Genomic DNA, 16,462 nt, shown 5'->3' with positions numbered 1-16,462 from the left:
GTTTAAAGGCACAGTCAACTTAGTGTATGTAAACTTCTGACCCACTGGAATTGCAATACAGTGATTTATAAGTGAAATAATCTGTCGGTAAACAATTGTTGGAAAAATGACTTGTGTCATGCACAAAGTAGATGTCCTAACCGACTTGACAAAACTATAGTTTGTTAAACAAGAAATTTGTGGAGTGGTTGAAAAACAAGTTTTAATGACTCCAACCAAAGTGTATGTAAACTTCCAACTTCAACTGTATATCTCTGTGTGCTCAGCAGTAGTTCATCTGTGTGTGTGTGTGTGTGTGTGTGTGTGTGTGTGTGTGTGTGTGTGTGTGTGTGTGTGTGTGTGTGTGTGTGTGTGTGTGTGTGTGTGTGTGTGTGTGTCAGTTTCCCCATTGTCCAAGGTGACAAAGTGTTGTTTTCTGTTGGTTGGCTGGTTTTGCTGATTGCCATGGTCCATTCTGTGCTTGTATAATTGGCCTCGTTGACGTCCTCATTACAATAGCTGTAAAATCACACCCTTAGTAAACAAATAATTGCAGTTAATTTATATTGTATGCACTAAATTAACTTCCTGTGTTAATTGCTAATTGAAGTCTTTAGTCACGGGTTCTGGGTTAATGATTCAGCACATTATTGTCACACAACATTGTTCTGGGATGCAGGTCAGTGAGTCTATGGTTGGGCCTGTTTATTTTGAATGATAAGTTAAAGTAAACAGGTGAAGTCATATTATAACACACAAAACCTTGTGTCTGTCACTTTCAGCATGAGTGCTCACATGGTGACAGTGTAGAGCAAGATCCAGGGGTACGCACTAATGCCCTACCTGACATTACATTGGTGAGTCTGTGTGAGTTTGAGGTTGTTCTAGTCTGATGGAAATAATAGTCAGGTTTTATTATGTGCATGAGTGGCAGATTAGACTTAAATGCTAATCTTTGTGTACAATGCATTTAAAGGTGAGGTGTGAAGTTACGTTTGAAGGTGAGTCTCTCCATTAAAAACATTGTTGGTGAACTTCAGCAGACAGACTGAGGTTCTAAAGAGTTTGGACCACTTTTCTGTACAAGCAATGTCCCTTTGTGTTTCTAGAAAGAAGTGCGGTCTACAGCTGAATCTCCTCCGTCCTTCAAGCCATCACTTCCCTCCGGCCATACCCAGACGAGAAACCCCAAGGAGAGGGACCCTTCCAAGCGTCCCTCATCCAGTCACTCCCAGTCTGGCCTGATCTTTACTGCCCCCACCAGGCTACATCAGGAATGTCACCACAAATCCCTCAAAGCCTTCAGCTCCTCCAACCACCAAACCTCCACCTCCCCTAGTTCTAGCCTCCATCACACCTGTCCCAACCCTGGCCACCAAAATAGCCGCAACCCTGGCACCAACCACAGTGCCAATCTAAGCTCTGCTCATCAGACATCCATAAACTCTCTTCACCACACCTGCCAAAACTCCCTCCACATCTCCACCCCCACCTCTGACCACCACCCCCACCAAGGCTGCCCTAGCTCTGGCCACCATACCTGCCCCGGCTCCCTTGATCACAACCCCTTGTCGTTCCCCTCTGCTCTTCCAACCCAGGAGATGACCATCAAGCACCCCATCTTCAGATCCTCTTCCCATGAGAAGCCTGCTACCTCCCATAAGACTGCCTCCCCTTGTCTCTCACCGTGTCCCTCCCCCGGTCTCTCCCCATGTCTGTCCCCCTGTCCCTCGCCCTGTCCCTCTCTCGCTGTCCTGAAGCCGCCCCCATGTAGCCCAGACAGACCCTGTTCTCCCTGTTCTCCCTCCCTCAGCCAGGGAGGTCAGTGTGTCATGGCAGGCGTACACAGACTGACTGCTGAGGTCAGGCCCCAGCCCCAGCAGAGAGGTAAAGGTCCATGTGTGTCTGTGTGTCTATGTGTTTTTGTGCATACCTGCCTGTGGTTCTGTGTGTGTATCACTTTACATGCTTGAACCCTGTATCAAGAATGGTCCACCACCCATAGGACATCTAGCCAACTTGACACAACTGTGGGAAGCATTGGAGTCAACATGGGCCAGCATCCCTGTGGAATACTTTCAACACCATGCCCCAACAAATTGAGACTGTTCTGAGGGCAAAAGGGGGTTCAACTCAATATTAGGAAGGTGTGTATATATAATCGAATCTATTACTTCTGTGTATCCAGGCGCCACATTGTCCCAACTGTCAGACAGTGGTCAGACTCTGAGTGAGGACAGTGGGGTGGACATTGCTGAGGCAGGAGGGCTGAGTAAAGACAGCAGTCCTCGGCCCAGTAAGAACCAGGCCACACAGCAGACCCAAGTGGCCCAGGGACCTGCAGCACTGGCATCCAAACAGGTGAGGGCCACCAAGGGCCCATATCACAACAGAAATAACATGTTGGTGTCTCAAATGAAACCCTTTTCCATATATAGTGCACTGCGTTTGACCAGGGCTCATAGTGCACTACTTTTTACCAGAGCCCTAGCTAAGGTGCCATTTGGGACGCACAACATAACATTCAAAAATCTCTTGAGTTTCACAACACTCTGTTGAGCCTTTTCACAAATTCATGGTTTGCCACACGTTTTATTACAGAACACTCTCCATCCTTTAACCGTAGTGTTTCTCTTGCTTCGGTCTTTTTGACCTTGTTCAATGTCCTCATTCGAGGTCCTCATTCTTCTTGTGTCCCCTGCAGCAGCCAGGCTCTCCAGTGCCCACCCCTACCCTGGTACATGTGGTAAAGAATGCCAATACTCTGGGTATCGCTATAGAGGGAGGGGCAAACACACGCCAGCCGCTGCCACGCATCGTCACCATACAGGTGAGAAAGAGAGACCACTGCGTCCCAAATGGCTCTCTATTCCCAAAATAGTGCACTACTTTTGACCAGGGCTTATGGGGCTCCGGGTGAAAGTAGATGATTCTGCATCACCTTATCAGACTCCAACATTTAAGGGTAACTCTGAACATGAATGTAGCATGATGAGGACTACACCGGGCTTTTGTACTGTGATGTCTGCACATAGTAAGAACTACTTCGTCCTATGTGAATGTAGACCCCCGGTGTTGCGCCTGAAGGTGTGCCATACTTATATATATTTTATTGCATAGCAGCAAGCATAAAAAACGGCGGAATTACCATTTTAAAGAAATCCTAAATGTGACTTTCCCCCGAGCATCTGTTTATGTGCGTAATAGCTGCCTATATTTGCATTGATAAGAATCTCAAGTAAAGGATGCTCTCCTGGGGATTTGTAACTTTGTTGAAGAAAGTTTTCTACCACCTGTTTAGTCTCAGAAATCTTGGATTGGATGATCAATTCAGGTCACCAGGGCCCATATTCATTAGGAACTAAATGGAAGCAAACCCAAACGTGGAGGGTCTACTTGAACTTGTCCAATAAGGAACACGTGTTTTCATTTTTAGTTTTCAGGCGTGAGTAGACCGACATAGTCATTGTGAGTGGGCCTACATGTGTATGCAAATATTATTGTCAAGAACAGCCTTGATGTAAGGATCGACGCTGGAGACGAGAAGCAGGTACAGGGAGGGAACATTTAATAACTACGGACAGGAACAGAATACGGACAGCATCTGGACAGGGGAAACGGAGACAACAATAATGCTGACACAGGGATGAAACCGAGGAAACAGACAGATATAGGGAAGGCAATCAAAACGTGAAGGAGTCCAGGTGAGTCCAATGAGCACTGATGCGCGTAATGATGGTGACAGGTGTGCATAATGAAAGGCAGCCTGGCGCCCCCGAGTGCCAAAGAGGGAGAGCGGGAGCAGGCGTGACAGAAACAGGTGTATGTATGACGGTGCATAGATTTCCATATCAATGACTCCTCATGAACAGCCCCCATAAATATCAATAGTCCAATAGAGTCCTGTTGGACAGACTCCCACTCATTTATAGGTTCATCTAACACAATACTCACTGCCCCCCATTATCAACATAGCAGGGATATCACACCGCCTCATTATTCCAACTACTTCCCCCCATCATTTAATGGTACTGTCTATGATTCAGTAACAGTCCATAGTTGTTTTCCAAATGGCAACCTATTCCCTAAAATAGTGCTTATAGTTCCTACACTTTTAGAAAAAACAATTGCTATCTAGAGCCTTAAACGATTCTTTGGCTGTCCCCAGAGGAGAACCCTTTGAAGAACCCATTTTAGTCCCTTTCCACAGAGGGTTCTACGTGGAACCCAAAAGTCTTCCACATGGAACCAAAAAGGGATCTACTTGGAACGAAAGCGGGTTCTCCTATGGGGACAGCCACAGAACCCTTTTGGAACCTTTTTTTCTCTAAGAGTGTATGGGCCTTAGTCAAAAGTAGTGCTCTACATAGGGAATAGGGTTCTATTTGACACGCAGCCATTAGGTTGGCTCGGAATGGTCACACAGAGAATTAAAAGTGACATGGTTGAAGAGGTTACTTCAGGATATGACAGTCAACAATAATGGGATTTTATTGTTTTACTGACTTAATGACATGGAGCCTTGCCACCTCTGGGGATATGGTGCGATAAGAAGATTATGAACAATAGGTTGTCACAGCCAATTTCAAGGCTCTGCAGCAGCTATTGCGTAACGCTAGAGTGCCACTGCTTTCCAAAGAGTAAACATTGTTGGTTAGTTGGAATGCCTTCCTTCCCCCTCTGTCGTAATGAGGGTAGATTGCAGGGTGCTTAAAATTAAGTGGCGACTGCTGCTGTCCAATATAATTGTTGTTAGGGTGTTTTGATTAGTGTTATTTACATCCTACACTTATATTTTTCTTCCTGGCGCTGATTCTGCTGATAGAGGATAATTATTTTGAAGAAGGGTCTACTTGCGCTGACTGTGATATGTGGGGGGTGGGGGGTTTCTACCAAAAAATGAACTGAATGTAAATCGTTCTGGATAAGAGCATCTGCTGAATGACTAAATTGTAAGAAACAGTGAAGGAACAGTGAGAGCAGTAAGGCAAGCATGCTTCTTGTTTTTATTTATTAATCGATAGCCAGGGGAACACTCCAACACTCAAAGCATTTGTGTTTAGTGAGTCCGCCAGATCAGAGGCAGTAGTGATCCAGGATCAGAAAGGCCTTTGTTTCTGGCCATTTTGAGCCTGTACTCAAACCCACAATTGCTGATGCTCAAGATACACAGCTAGTCTAAAGAAGGCCCGTTTTGTTGCTTCTTTAATCAGAACAACCGTTTTCAGCTGTGCTTGCAAAAGGATTTTCTAATGATTCCAATTAGCCTTTTAAATGAATACATTTGGATTAGCTAACACAACGTGCCATTGGAACACAGGGTGATGGTTGCTGATAATGGGCCTCTGTACGCCTATGTAGATATTCCATTAAAAATAAGCCATTTCCAGCTACAATAGGCATTTACAACATTAACGTCTATGCTGTTATGCTGTATTTCGGATCAATTTGATGTTATTTGACAAAAAATGAGGTTTCAAAAACAAGGACATTTCTAAGTGACCCCAAACTTTTTGAACGGTAGTGTATATATATTAGGGGTGAAACGGTAAGTGTATTCGTATTGAACCGTTCAGCACAGGGTCCACGGTGCACGGTTCGGTACGCACTGCAAACTGAACAATACATGAATCACATATTATAGCGAGGAAGAAGAAAACAATAATTATTTATTTATTTTTCATTGTAAAAAAAAAGTACTATTGCATGAACCAATGGTGTATAAATGAACATGGGCAACATATCCACATAATAATAAAGTTGTTTATAGTTGTCCGCAGCTCCGCTCATAGACGTAGTTAGTTCACTCCAGCGAGAACAGAGCTGAGAACGTCGTAGCAGCAATTAGCTTATGAAGGAATTAGCAGTTAGCTCAATGCAAAGGAGCAACATGGCGAGCCAGAACTAGAAGACCAGTACCATTCAGGTCTGCCGTCTGGGAACATTTCGCTTTCCCTTTAAACTATGACGGGGATTGCCAACGAGTGGTTGATAAAACTTCTACAACATGTAACTTAGGCGCTGTTCATAAAAAAGCCATGTCCTTTAAACACGTCCCCTTCAGAGTGGGAGATAAAAAAGCCATGTTTTCCATAGCCAACAGCGTAGAAATATTGATAAAATGCAGTTGCACTAGCTGTGCAAAACACAGAGACAGGCCAAAACAGATAGGTTCCCAATGCTTTGCTAACACCGTTATTAATCTAGCATCTCAAAAATAAATGTCAGTCCTGAATAAAACAAGGAAAACAATCTCTCGCCTCCTAGCAAAGATCAGGAAGGTGCTTTACACGTTATTTTCATCTCAAAAATACAACTGCTGCACATGCTGGAGTTCCCAAACCAACTGCTGCAAACTGGAGTTCCCAAACCACAAACTAATCCAAGATGTCCCTTACTAGATGGAATTCAAGCCATGACATGGTTGAGAGATACTTTGATCAGAAAGGTGCGGTGTATTCTACACTTACTGATCAAGCTGTGAGAAAGAATGTCAAAGATATTGTGACTTTGTCTGAAAACGACGTGAGACTAGCAGAGGAAGTTTATCAAAGTGTGCAAACCTCTCAAAACAGTCACAACACTGATATGCACAGAGAGCATTCTCAGTTTCCATGGTCCCGCCTATGAAAACAATGACCCTGAAATCAATGGTGGCATCTGGAGCCTAGATATGCTGACCCTGGTGTCCAAGACTTATTACACAAGAGCACCACTTTGGACTCCTGGTTCAAGTCCCTGCTGCACCTGGATGCTGCTGCCCGTCTAAAAGTTTGTGACCAATATACAACAGGTATTGTATTTATTTTGTTAATGTGACATTTATTTGATTAATTAGTGATTTAACAATTCATTATAAAGATATAATTGTAATTGTCATAATAGTGTCTGATATATATTTCTAACAACAAATCATATTTTTAAAGCCACTTCAGAGACAGTCATTTTCATCTAATTGTAATTCTGCAGGGTCAAGCCTGCATGGAGTCAGATAAAAAGCATTATAGGCTAATTGCTTAGTCTTATTATGAGTCGCATATGAGGTGTAATAATATGCATATATCAAATTACCCCTCTACATCTTTGCCAGCTGCTTTCCTCCCATTCACCTTGAAAATAAGTACCTTGACGTGACAAATACTGTAGGTATCAGTAGTGATGTTTGCTAATATGCTGTCTTCAACCTCCGAGCTTGGAAGGTTGCATGTGGCACCCTTCCACACCGAAGAGAAGTATAGACTCAGGGTTTCACACTCTTGTGTCTTTGTGTCATCTCTCTCACTCTGGTCTTCTGCATCACCCGTCAGCTTTTTAATGGACCAGTGTCTGCTGTCCTTAGTCCTGAGATGAGAGACTTTATCCTCCTAGTGCAGTATCTTTTCTTAGCATGTTGAATGAGACAGGGAAAGGGGATAGGGGATATCTTAATCGACATCCACGTCATCGGTGCCCGGGGGGCAGTTGTTGTGGGGGTTAACTGCCTTGCTCAAGGGCAGAACGGCAAACCTTCCGGTTACTGGCCCAATGCTCTTAACCACTAGGCTACCTGCTGCCTCAGGTATGCTACTTTGGAACCCAGTCTCTGGTACTCACTGTTGTCCTTTGATTGGAAAGCTCTCGGCCTATCGGCAATGAGCTCCTTTATTTGAGGAGTCAACCATGGCTTATCAGATGTTGTGATGTGTCTCCTTCTGATGGCCAATGTCTGCTTGAGGATAGGAGTAATTCACAGTGATTCACTGTTGTTTGTTTTTCACTGTGTATTTCTTACATGGGTCATTATATACATTTTTTTATGAAATGTTTTGTCTTTAACTCTGCATTGTTGGAAAAGGACCCGTAAGTATGAATTTCACTGTTAGTCTACACCTGATGTTTACAATCATGTGACAAATAAAATGGTATTTGATTGGATTAGCCTGATGTCTTTACCCTGATGTCTTTGTCCTTATTTGGCCTGACCGATAGGAGGCTCCCCCGCGCAAAGTGCCAAATCATTCCTCCCCTCAATCTCTTCTGACAATTAATCAGAAGATCCTCTACCTTTGTATTTTGTCTCTCACCTTTCCTTGAAACCACCAACCATGTTCTCCTCCTTCTCTCTTCGTTTCATATCTTCTTGCTCTCTTTAGCTCTTTATTTCTGCCACAAGGACACATCCTGTCTACAAAAGTGATTATTTAATTGATGCTTCATTATCTCTCTCTCCCTGTCTCTCTGAATTTAATTCATTATCAATTTAAATGCTTTATTGGCATGGGAAACATATGATTACATTGCCAAAGCAAGTGAAATAAATAATAAAAAATGAACATTAAACATGACACTCACAAATGTTCCAAAAGAATAAAGACATTTCAAATGTCATATTATGTGCAAATAGTTTAAGTACAAAAGGGAAAAGAAATTAACATAAATATGGGTTGTCTTTACAATGGTGTTTGTTCTTCACTGATTGCCCTTTTCTTGTGGCAACACGTCACAAATCTTGCTGCTGTGATGGCACACTGTGGTATCTCTCTCACTCTCTCTCTCACTCCCCCCTCTGTATCTCTGTATCTCACTCACTTTCTCACTCTCCCCCACATCTCTCTCTCTCTCTCTTATAGAAGGGGGGCTCGGCACATGGTTGTGGGCAGCTGAAGGTGGGTCAGGTGATTCTGGAAGTGAACGGTGTCTCCCTGAGGGGCCGTGAGCACCAGGACGCTGCTTGCATCATCGCTGAGGCCTACAAGTCCAAAGAGAGGGACCACATTGACTTCCTGGTCACAGAGTTCAACGCAGCCCTCCTGCAGGGCCTTTTGCAGGGTCGTATTCATTAGCCACCTTACAGAAGAAAATTGACTAAAATAGGCAGGGACTACCTGAACTTGTCAAATAAGAAATGCTTGTTCCTATTTTCCTGCAGGGGCTTTAGCAGGACTTTGCACTTTAAAGAGGTGAAACGGAAGGAGAAGGAGAAGGAGAGAGCAGAAGGGAGAGGTCTGAGTGTTAATATAAACAATCTATCTTAGTCTCGTCTAAGCCCGTTCTCCCTTCCCACTTTTTTTTTGTCTGTAGATCGCAACCAGGCTTTCCATGTAGAGTTGTATTTCCAAAATGCATGACATTCTGCATTAAGAACTCCCCAATATAATCTAATAGAACCTAAGAAGAACTCACCAATATAACCTAATAGAACCCTAAGAAGAACCCACCAAAGGAACCGAATGGTATTGAACTGAAATCTTGAAAATCACAGCTTATAACAACAATAGCAATGCTGTGATGTCATTAATTATGTCATTCCATTTAGCTGCTTTTCAGTCTCCCTGCTCTCTCCTCTCCAATAGGTCTGCCATTTGTAGCAGCTCTCCCCTGGAAGTGGTTATACCAAGACAGTGCTTTGAAAATGGACAGAAATGGTATCTAATCTTAGTCGAACTATACCTTTCTGATATCTCTAAAATACTTTCTTTGTATAATTTCTGTAATGTTTTATGAACACCCTATATGTTGTATATAACACTGAAATGGGTAGATGATTTGAGCTATTTATAACACTAGGTCGTCTGTATGTAAGAAGATAACATTTCTTTATGGATTTTATTAATTTACTTAATTTTTTATTTATAAGGGCAGTTCGTTTTCTATAATTTGTGTTCATGGTATACAGTATTGGTTAATTGGCTGTGGGGTGAATCTTGTGATTACATTAAGAATCCTTTTTCATACACTTCTATATATATATATATATATATATATATATATATATATATACAGTATATATACAGTAGATAAAAGCAGAGACAATACTGAGAATTAGCAAAGGTACTTCATCTGAGCTGTAGAGCTGAATCAGAGACAGTAATGTTTCCTGGGGGAGGAAAATTAGTACATGAGCTGCTAATGCTGTCATGCTGAAACAGGAAAGGGCCTTCCCCAAACTGTTGTCACAAATTTGGAAGCACAGAATCGTCAAGAATGTCATTGTATGCTATGGCGTGGAGATTTCCCTTCACTTGAACTAAGGGGCCTAGCTCAAACCATGAAAAGCAGCCCACAGACAGACCATTATTCATGCTTTACAGTTGGCACTATGCATTCGGCCAGGTAGCGTTCTCCTGGCATCCGACAAACTCAGATTTGTCCGCCGGACTGCCAGATGGTAAAGCGTGATTCGTCACTCAAGAGAACGTGTTTCCACTGTTCCAGAGTCCAATGGCGGGGAGCTTTACACCGCTCCAGCTGACGCTTGGCGCTTCTGATCTTAGGCTTGTGTGGGGCTGCTCGACAGTTCCACTTCACAATAACAACACTTACAGTTGACTGGGGCAGCTCTAGAAGGGCAGAAATTTGACAAACTGACTTGTTGGAAAGGTGGCATCCTATGATGGTGCCACGTTGAAAGTCACTGAGCTCTTCGGTACGGGCCATTGTACTGCCAATGTTTGTCTATGGAGATTGCATGACTGTGTGCGCCATTTTATACACCTGTCAGTTACGGGTGTGGCTGAAATAGCCGGATCCACAAATGTAAAGGGGTGTCCACCTCTTTTTTGGCCATCTAGTGTATCAGCGGCAGTGTATGCTAGTGTAGTGAGATACTAGTGGATATCCTGTCACCATAACGGGGAGGTTGGCACCAGTCACTTCCCGAATGGGTCCTGGCCAAAAGTAGTGCACTATATAGGGAATGGGGTGCCATTTGGGAAAGATCACATTGCTTGCTGTTGATGGATGTCTTGAACTGGATGAACTGTTGAAAGAGTATAAGAATGTATAAAATGACTAACGATACATCTTTCAATGAGAGTATAACAGATTATCATCGACTAAAGGTTTGTCGGTATTTTTTAATATTATACAAATGACATGTTTTTGTGACTGCAAACAGTCCAAACATGATACATATATATTGTCCACATATATGCATTCGGAAAGTATTCAGACCCCGTGACTTTTTCAACATTTGCATACGTTACAGCCTTATTCTAAAATGGATTCAAATGTATTTTTCCCCTCATCAATCTACACACAATACCCCATAAACAGTTTTTTAGACATTTTTGCAAATTCATACAAAATAAAATACTGAAATATCACATTTACATAAGTATTCAAACCCTTTACTCAGTACTTTATTGAAGCACCTTTGGCAGCGATTACAGTCTTGAGTCTTCTTGGATATGACACTACAAGCTTGGCACACCTGTATTTGGGGAGTTTCTCCCATTCTTCTCTGCAGATCCTCTCAAGCTCTGTCAGGTTGGATGCTGAGCGTCGCTGCACAGCTATTTTCAAGTCTCTCCAAAGATGTTTGATCAGGTTCAAGTCTGGGCTCTGGCTGGGCCACTCAAGGACATTCAGAGACTTGTCCTGAAGCCACTCCTGCGTTGTCTTGGCTGTGTGCTTAGGAATGTTGTCCTGTTGGAATGTGAAGCTTCGCCCAAGTCTGAGGTCCTGCGCGCTCAGGAGTAGGTTTTCATCAAGGATCTCTCTGTACTTTGCTCTGTTCATCTTTGCCTCATGCCTGACTAGTCTCCCTGTCCCTGCCGCTGAAAAACATCCGAGCTGTCACGTGCCTTTTACTGAGGAGTAGCGCGCTTCTGGCTACTCTACCATAAAGGCCTGATTGGTGGAGTGCTGCAGAGATGGTTGTCCTTCTGGAAGGCTCTCCCCATCTCCACAGAGTAACACTGGAGCTCTATCAAAGTGACCATCGGGTTCTTGGTCACCTCCCTGACCAAGGCTCTTCTCCCCAGATTGCTCAATTTGGGGGGCCAGCTCTAGGAAGAGTCCTGGTACCCTTCCCCAGATCTGTGCATTGACACAATCCTGTCCCGGAGCTCTATGGACAATTCCTTCGACCTCATGGCTTTGTCTTTGCTCTGTCGAGCACTGTCAACTGTGGGACCTTATATAGACAGGTTTGTGCCTTTCCAAATCATGCCCAATCAATTGAATTTACCCCATGTGGACTCCAATCAAGTTGTAGAAGCATCTCAAGGATGATCAATGGAAACCAGATGCACCTGAGCTCCATTTCGAGTCTTGTAGCAAAGGGTCTGAATACTTATGGAAATAGGGTATTTATATGTTTTGTTTTTTAATCAATGTCAAAAAAATAATAAAAAGCTGTTTTTGCTTTGTCACTATGGGGTATTGTGTGAAGATTGAAGAGGATTTAAAAAAATGTAATCCATTTTAGAATAAGGCTGTAACGTAACAACATGTGGAAAAAGTCAAGAGGTCTGAATAATTTCCGAATGCACTGTATATTGTGTAAATAGATTTATAGACATATACAGTGACAGATTACATTACTGTTTGAAAGTATCACACAACTAAAAACAATATCACTGTATTATTCCTGTGTTTGCTGTCACATTCTACAGTAGCTCTCATTCGACTAGTTGCTCAGAGTGTATTTGCTCAGGTTCCAGTTGGGTATTGATTGATTTACCACATACAATGCATTACCTATAGCAGGTGAGGGTGATGTAATGCCTCATCACCTTTTGGGACTTTGCACCAAAATTATTCGAAGATTTACAAATACTCACAGTAACAGTATGTGAACATCAGTTGACAATACAGTCAGATGAAATGTAAATCTAAAGTAGACTATTTACAGGTCTGCTGGATCTTGGCCCGGTTTACACAGGCTGCCCAATTCTGATCTTTCTTTGACTAATTGGTTTTTAATCCTATCAGATCAGCACTTTTGCAAATAATTGGGCAAAAGATCAGAATTGGGCTGCCTGTGTAAACGCAGCCATGAGGCAGCAGACTTGTTAATAGTCTACTTTAGGTTTACATTGGGTTTTTCATCTTGCTATATTGTCAACTAAATGTCCCTGCACATTGACTCGGTACCGGTACTCCTTGTATATAGCCTCATTATTGATATTTTGTGTTACTATTTCCTTTCTTTCTTTTGCTAACTTTTCTTACTTTTTAACTTTGCATTGTTGGGAAAGGGCTCGTAAGTTTACCGTGAGTATTTGCATCGTTTTGGTGCTATAGGTAATACATTGTCAGTCAATTTGCCTTTTTTTTGTTTTTGTTTTTTGTTCTGTGCCGGCCGTCTGTTACCCAAGAGTAGGCTGTATTGTAAAAAAAAAAAAAAATCATGCTGGACAATGTTTTAGTAGCCTGAGTGCCAGTCTGTTTGTGCTATCATGCCAGCTCCCTGTCACTCATTGTCATGGCAATGTTTGGCTTGACAATGATAGCAAGGGAGTTGGCTACGGATGGAAAGTAGCTGAAAGCAAAATCTGGTGCGACACATCAATTGTCAGTGGTTTGAGACTTATGTTTTTGTTGTGCATTGTCCCTGCCAAATAAACGTAATACACATTTTACAACAACAAAAAAGCACAAACAGGTCTAGGACCAGGCTAATGTTTCAGCACCATAGCTGTAGCAGCATATCATAGTAACATAGTGCATCTCACTACTACAGAGCTGACACAATATTAGAAGTGTACAATCATAACCAAATGCTTACTGCACTAAAACCTTAGGACTCTATTCAATCAGATCCGACATCTGCATAGGGGTTGTTTTGGCGGTGTCGGAGGTGGAGCTGCGTTAGAGCTGTGAAATCCACAAGCGGCTTTTGGCATTTACACCTAAAGCGGACATTGCCATTGGCTGCATGGAGCCGCATTAAGAGAAATCCCATGCAGCCTTCTTAAAAAGGTTTGAACACTGGAATGTAAGATGAAGCCTACACCTCGATAAGGATGACAGAAATCCTCGTCATTTCGTTGAATGATTTTCAGCTTGAGTGTCATTATTTCTATACAGCCTACACTTTCTCATTCTGCACTTCTAATACCAGTAGGACGGATGTGGCTTGTTGAAAATGATCACAAGTAGCTGCTCACCGATTTGACACCTCCAACACCGGCCAAGCATCAGGTGTCGGCTATCACCGGTTAATGCTTGATCTGATTGAATCTAGGCCTTAGACATATTCCTGAAGTCTATAGAGTGCATAGCAATGCCACACTGAAGTGAATTGAATAAAGATTTACTAACTCGTGTCTTAGATCATTTTTTTGCCTGGTTTGGTTGTAATTGTTATAACATTTCAAAATACAAAATATTGTTCATTTCATTTATCATTTATCAATTAAGAATACACTGTGACCCAGAAGAGTTTGGTGGAAGGAGCTATAGGAGGACGGGTTCATTCAGAGAGTAAAGACTGGAATGGAATAAATGGAACACTATTAAACATATGGAAACAACGTTTGATTCTGTTCCATTTATTAAATTCCAGCCATTACAATGAGCCCTTCCTCCGATAGCTCATCCCACCAGCCTCCTCTGCTGTCACCATAAATTGGTGGCTGACATAGTGTTCAGTTGGCTCAGCAGCCACTTCCTTCACAGTGCTCAACATAGAGACTAGTATTATAGAGCTAATAAATAGGATAGCACATATGACTCTTGATGTACTGCATTTTTCTCTATTATGTCAGGTAGGAGTTCTATTTTGGCTATGCATTCATTACGTAAGGAGATAATCAGTGACACATTCAAATATACCTGCAAATTGAAGCTGCATCACTGCTGGGTATCCTGCTGTCGAACCAAAACTGTCATCCTGATTAAAGAAGCAATAAAACTGGCCTTCTTTACACTATCTTTTTGAGTATCTGGAGCGTCAGCATTTGTGGGTTCGATTGCAGGCTCATAATGGCCAGAAACAAATAACTTTCTTCATAAACTCATCAGTTTAGTCTTGTTCTGGGAATAGTATTCCATGCGAGAAATTGCTAAGAAACTAAAGATCTCATACAACGCTGTGTACTTCTCCCTTCACAGAACAGCGCAAACTGTCCCTAACCAGAATAGAAAGAGGAGAGGGAGGCCCCGGTGCACAAATGAGCAAGAGGACAAGTACATTAGAGTGTCTAGAAGGCCAGCATCCTGGAATCGCCTCTTCACTGTTGACGTTGAGACTGGTGTTTTGCGGGTACTATTTAATGAAGTTGCCAGTTGAGGACTTGTGAGGCGTCTGTTTCTCAAACTAGACACTAATGTACTTGTCCTCTTGCTCATTTGTGTACCGTGGCCTCCCACTCCTCTTTCTATTCTGGTTAGAGACAGTTTGCGCTGTTTTGTGAATGGAGTACTATACAGCGCTGTACCAGATCTTAATTTCTTGGCAATTTCTTGCATGGAATAGCCTTAATTTCTCAGAACAAGAATAGACTGACAAGTTTCCAAAGAAAATCCTTTGTTTCTGGCTATTTTGAGCCTATAGTTGAACCCACAAATGCTGATGCTCCAGATACACAACTAGTCTAAAGAAGGTTAGTTTTATTGCTTCTTTAAATCGGGACAACCGTTTTCAATTGTGCTAACATAATTGCAAAAGGGTTTTATAATGATCAATTAGCCATTTAAAATGATAAACTTGGATTAGCTAACAAAACATACCATTGGAACACATGAGTGATGGTTGCTGATAATGGGCCTCTGTACGCATATGTAGATATTTCATTTAAAAAATCAGCCATTTCCAGCTACAATAGTCATTTAATTAACAATGTCTACACTGTTTTTCTGATCAATTCGATGTCATTTTCTTTCAAAAACAAGGTTATTTCTAAGTGACCCCCGAACTTTTGAACGACGGAGTATATATGCTACCAGTCAAAAGATTTAGAACACCTACTCATTCAAGGGTTTTTCTTTATTTTTACTATTTTCTACATTGTAAAACAACAGTGAAGACATAAAAACTATGAAATAACACATATGGAATCATGTAGTAACCAAAAAAGGGTTCAATAAATCCAAATATATTTTATATTTGAGATTCTTCAAAGTAGCCACCCTTTGCCTTGAAGACAGCTTTGCACACTATTGGCATTCTCTCAACCAGCTTCATGAGGAATGCTTTTCCAACAGTCTTGAAGAAGTTCCCAAATATTGAATCTCAAATATTGTCACGTCCTGACCTTAGATATCTCTGTTTTCTTTATATTTTGGTTAGGTCAGGGTGTGACTAGGGTGGGTACACTAGTTTTTGTATTGTCTAAGGTTTTTGTATTGTCTAGAGTTTTTGTAAGTCTAGGGTTTTGTAGGTCTAGGGTTTTTTTGTATTCTATGTTGGCCTGATATGGTTCCCAATCATTGACAGCTGTTTATCGTTGTCTCTGATTGAGGATCATATTTAGGTAGCCATTTCCCTTTGGTGTTTGTGGGTTCTTGTCTATGTGTAGTTGCCTGTCAGCACACATTTGTATAGCGTCAGGTGTCGTTTTGTTATTTGGTTCGTTTGTTCATTGTTCATTCTTATAATAATAAAGAATGTGGGTTGTGTTTTGGACGCACGGCTCTCGAACGGCTCTCGACCTTCGGCTCTCGACCTTCGCCTCTCCTGAGTCCGTACGGGAGTTGCAGCGATGAGACAAGACTGTAAGTACCAATTGGAGACCACAAAATTGGGGAAAAAACGGGGGGGGGAAATGAAATACAA

General features: G+C 42.1%; 1 protein-coding gene across 2 annotated transcripts in view; it reads left to right on the top strand.

Moving 5' to 3' along the window:
• LOC118393506 (whirlin-like) overlaps positions 1 to 9,720 on the top strand; it is a 91,842-nt gene extending 82,122 nt beyond the window's left edge. The window contains exons 8-12 of one of the 2 annotated variants that reach the window (XM_035786233.2): positions 762 to 836; positions 1,089 to 1,866; positions 2,168 to 2,340; positions 2,684 to 2,809; positions 8,589 to 9,720. In XM_035786233.2, the coding sequence (XP_035642126.1) occupies positions 762 to 836; positions 1,089 to 1,866; positions 2,168 to 2,340; positions 2,684 to 2,809; positions 8,589 to 8,801 (1,365 nt within the window). In that variant the 3' untranslated portion in view covers positions 8,802 to 9,720. The remainder of the gene's footprint in view (positions 1 to 761; positions 837 to 1,088; positions 1,867 to 2,167; positions 2,341 to 2,683; positions 2,810 to 8,588) is intronic. The other variant, XM_035786234.2, reaches the window with a different exon arrangement.
• Positions 9,721 to 16,462: the final 6,742 nt, after the last annotated feature.

The sequence above is a fragment of the Oncorhynchus keta genome, chromosome 14 (genome assembly GCF_023373465.1).
Source record: "Oncorhynchus keta strain PuntledgeMale-10-30-2019 chromosome 14, Oket_V2, whole genome shotgun sequence".
Classification (NCBI taxonomy): Eukaryota; Metazoa; Chordata; class Actinopteri; order Salmoniformes; family Salmonidae; genus Oncorhynchus; species Oncorhynchus keta.
Note: the sequence above shows the minus strand (reverse complement) of the source record. Positions and strands in the feature narration are given on the sequence as shown.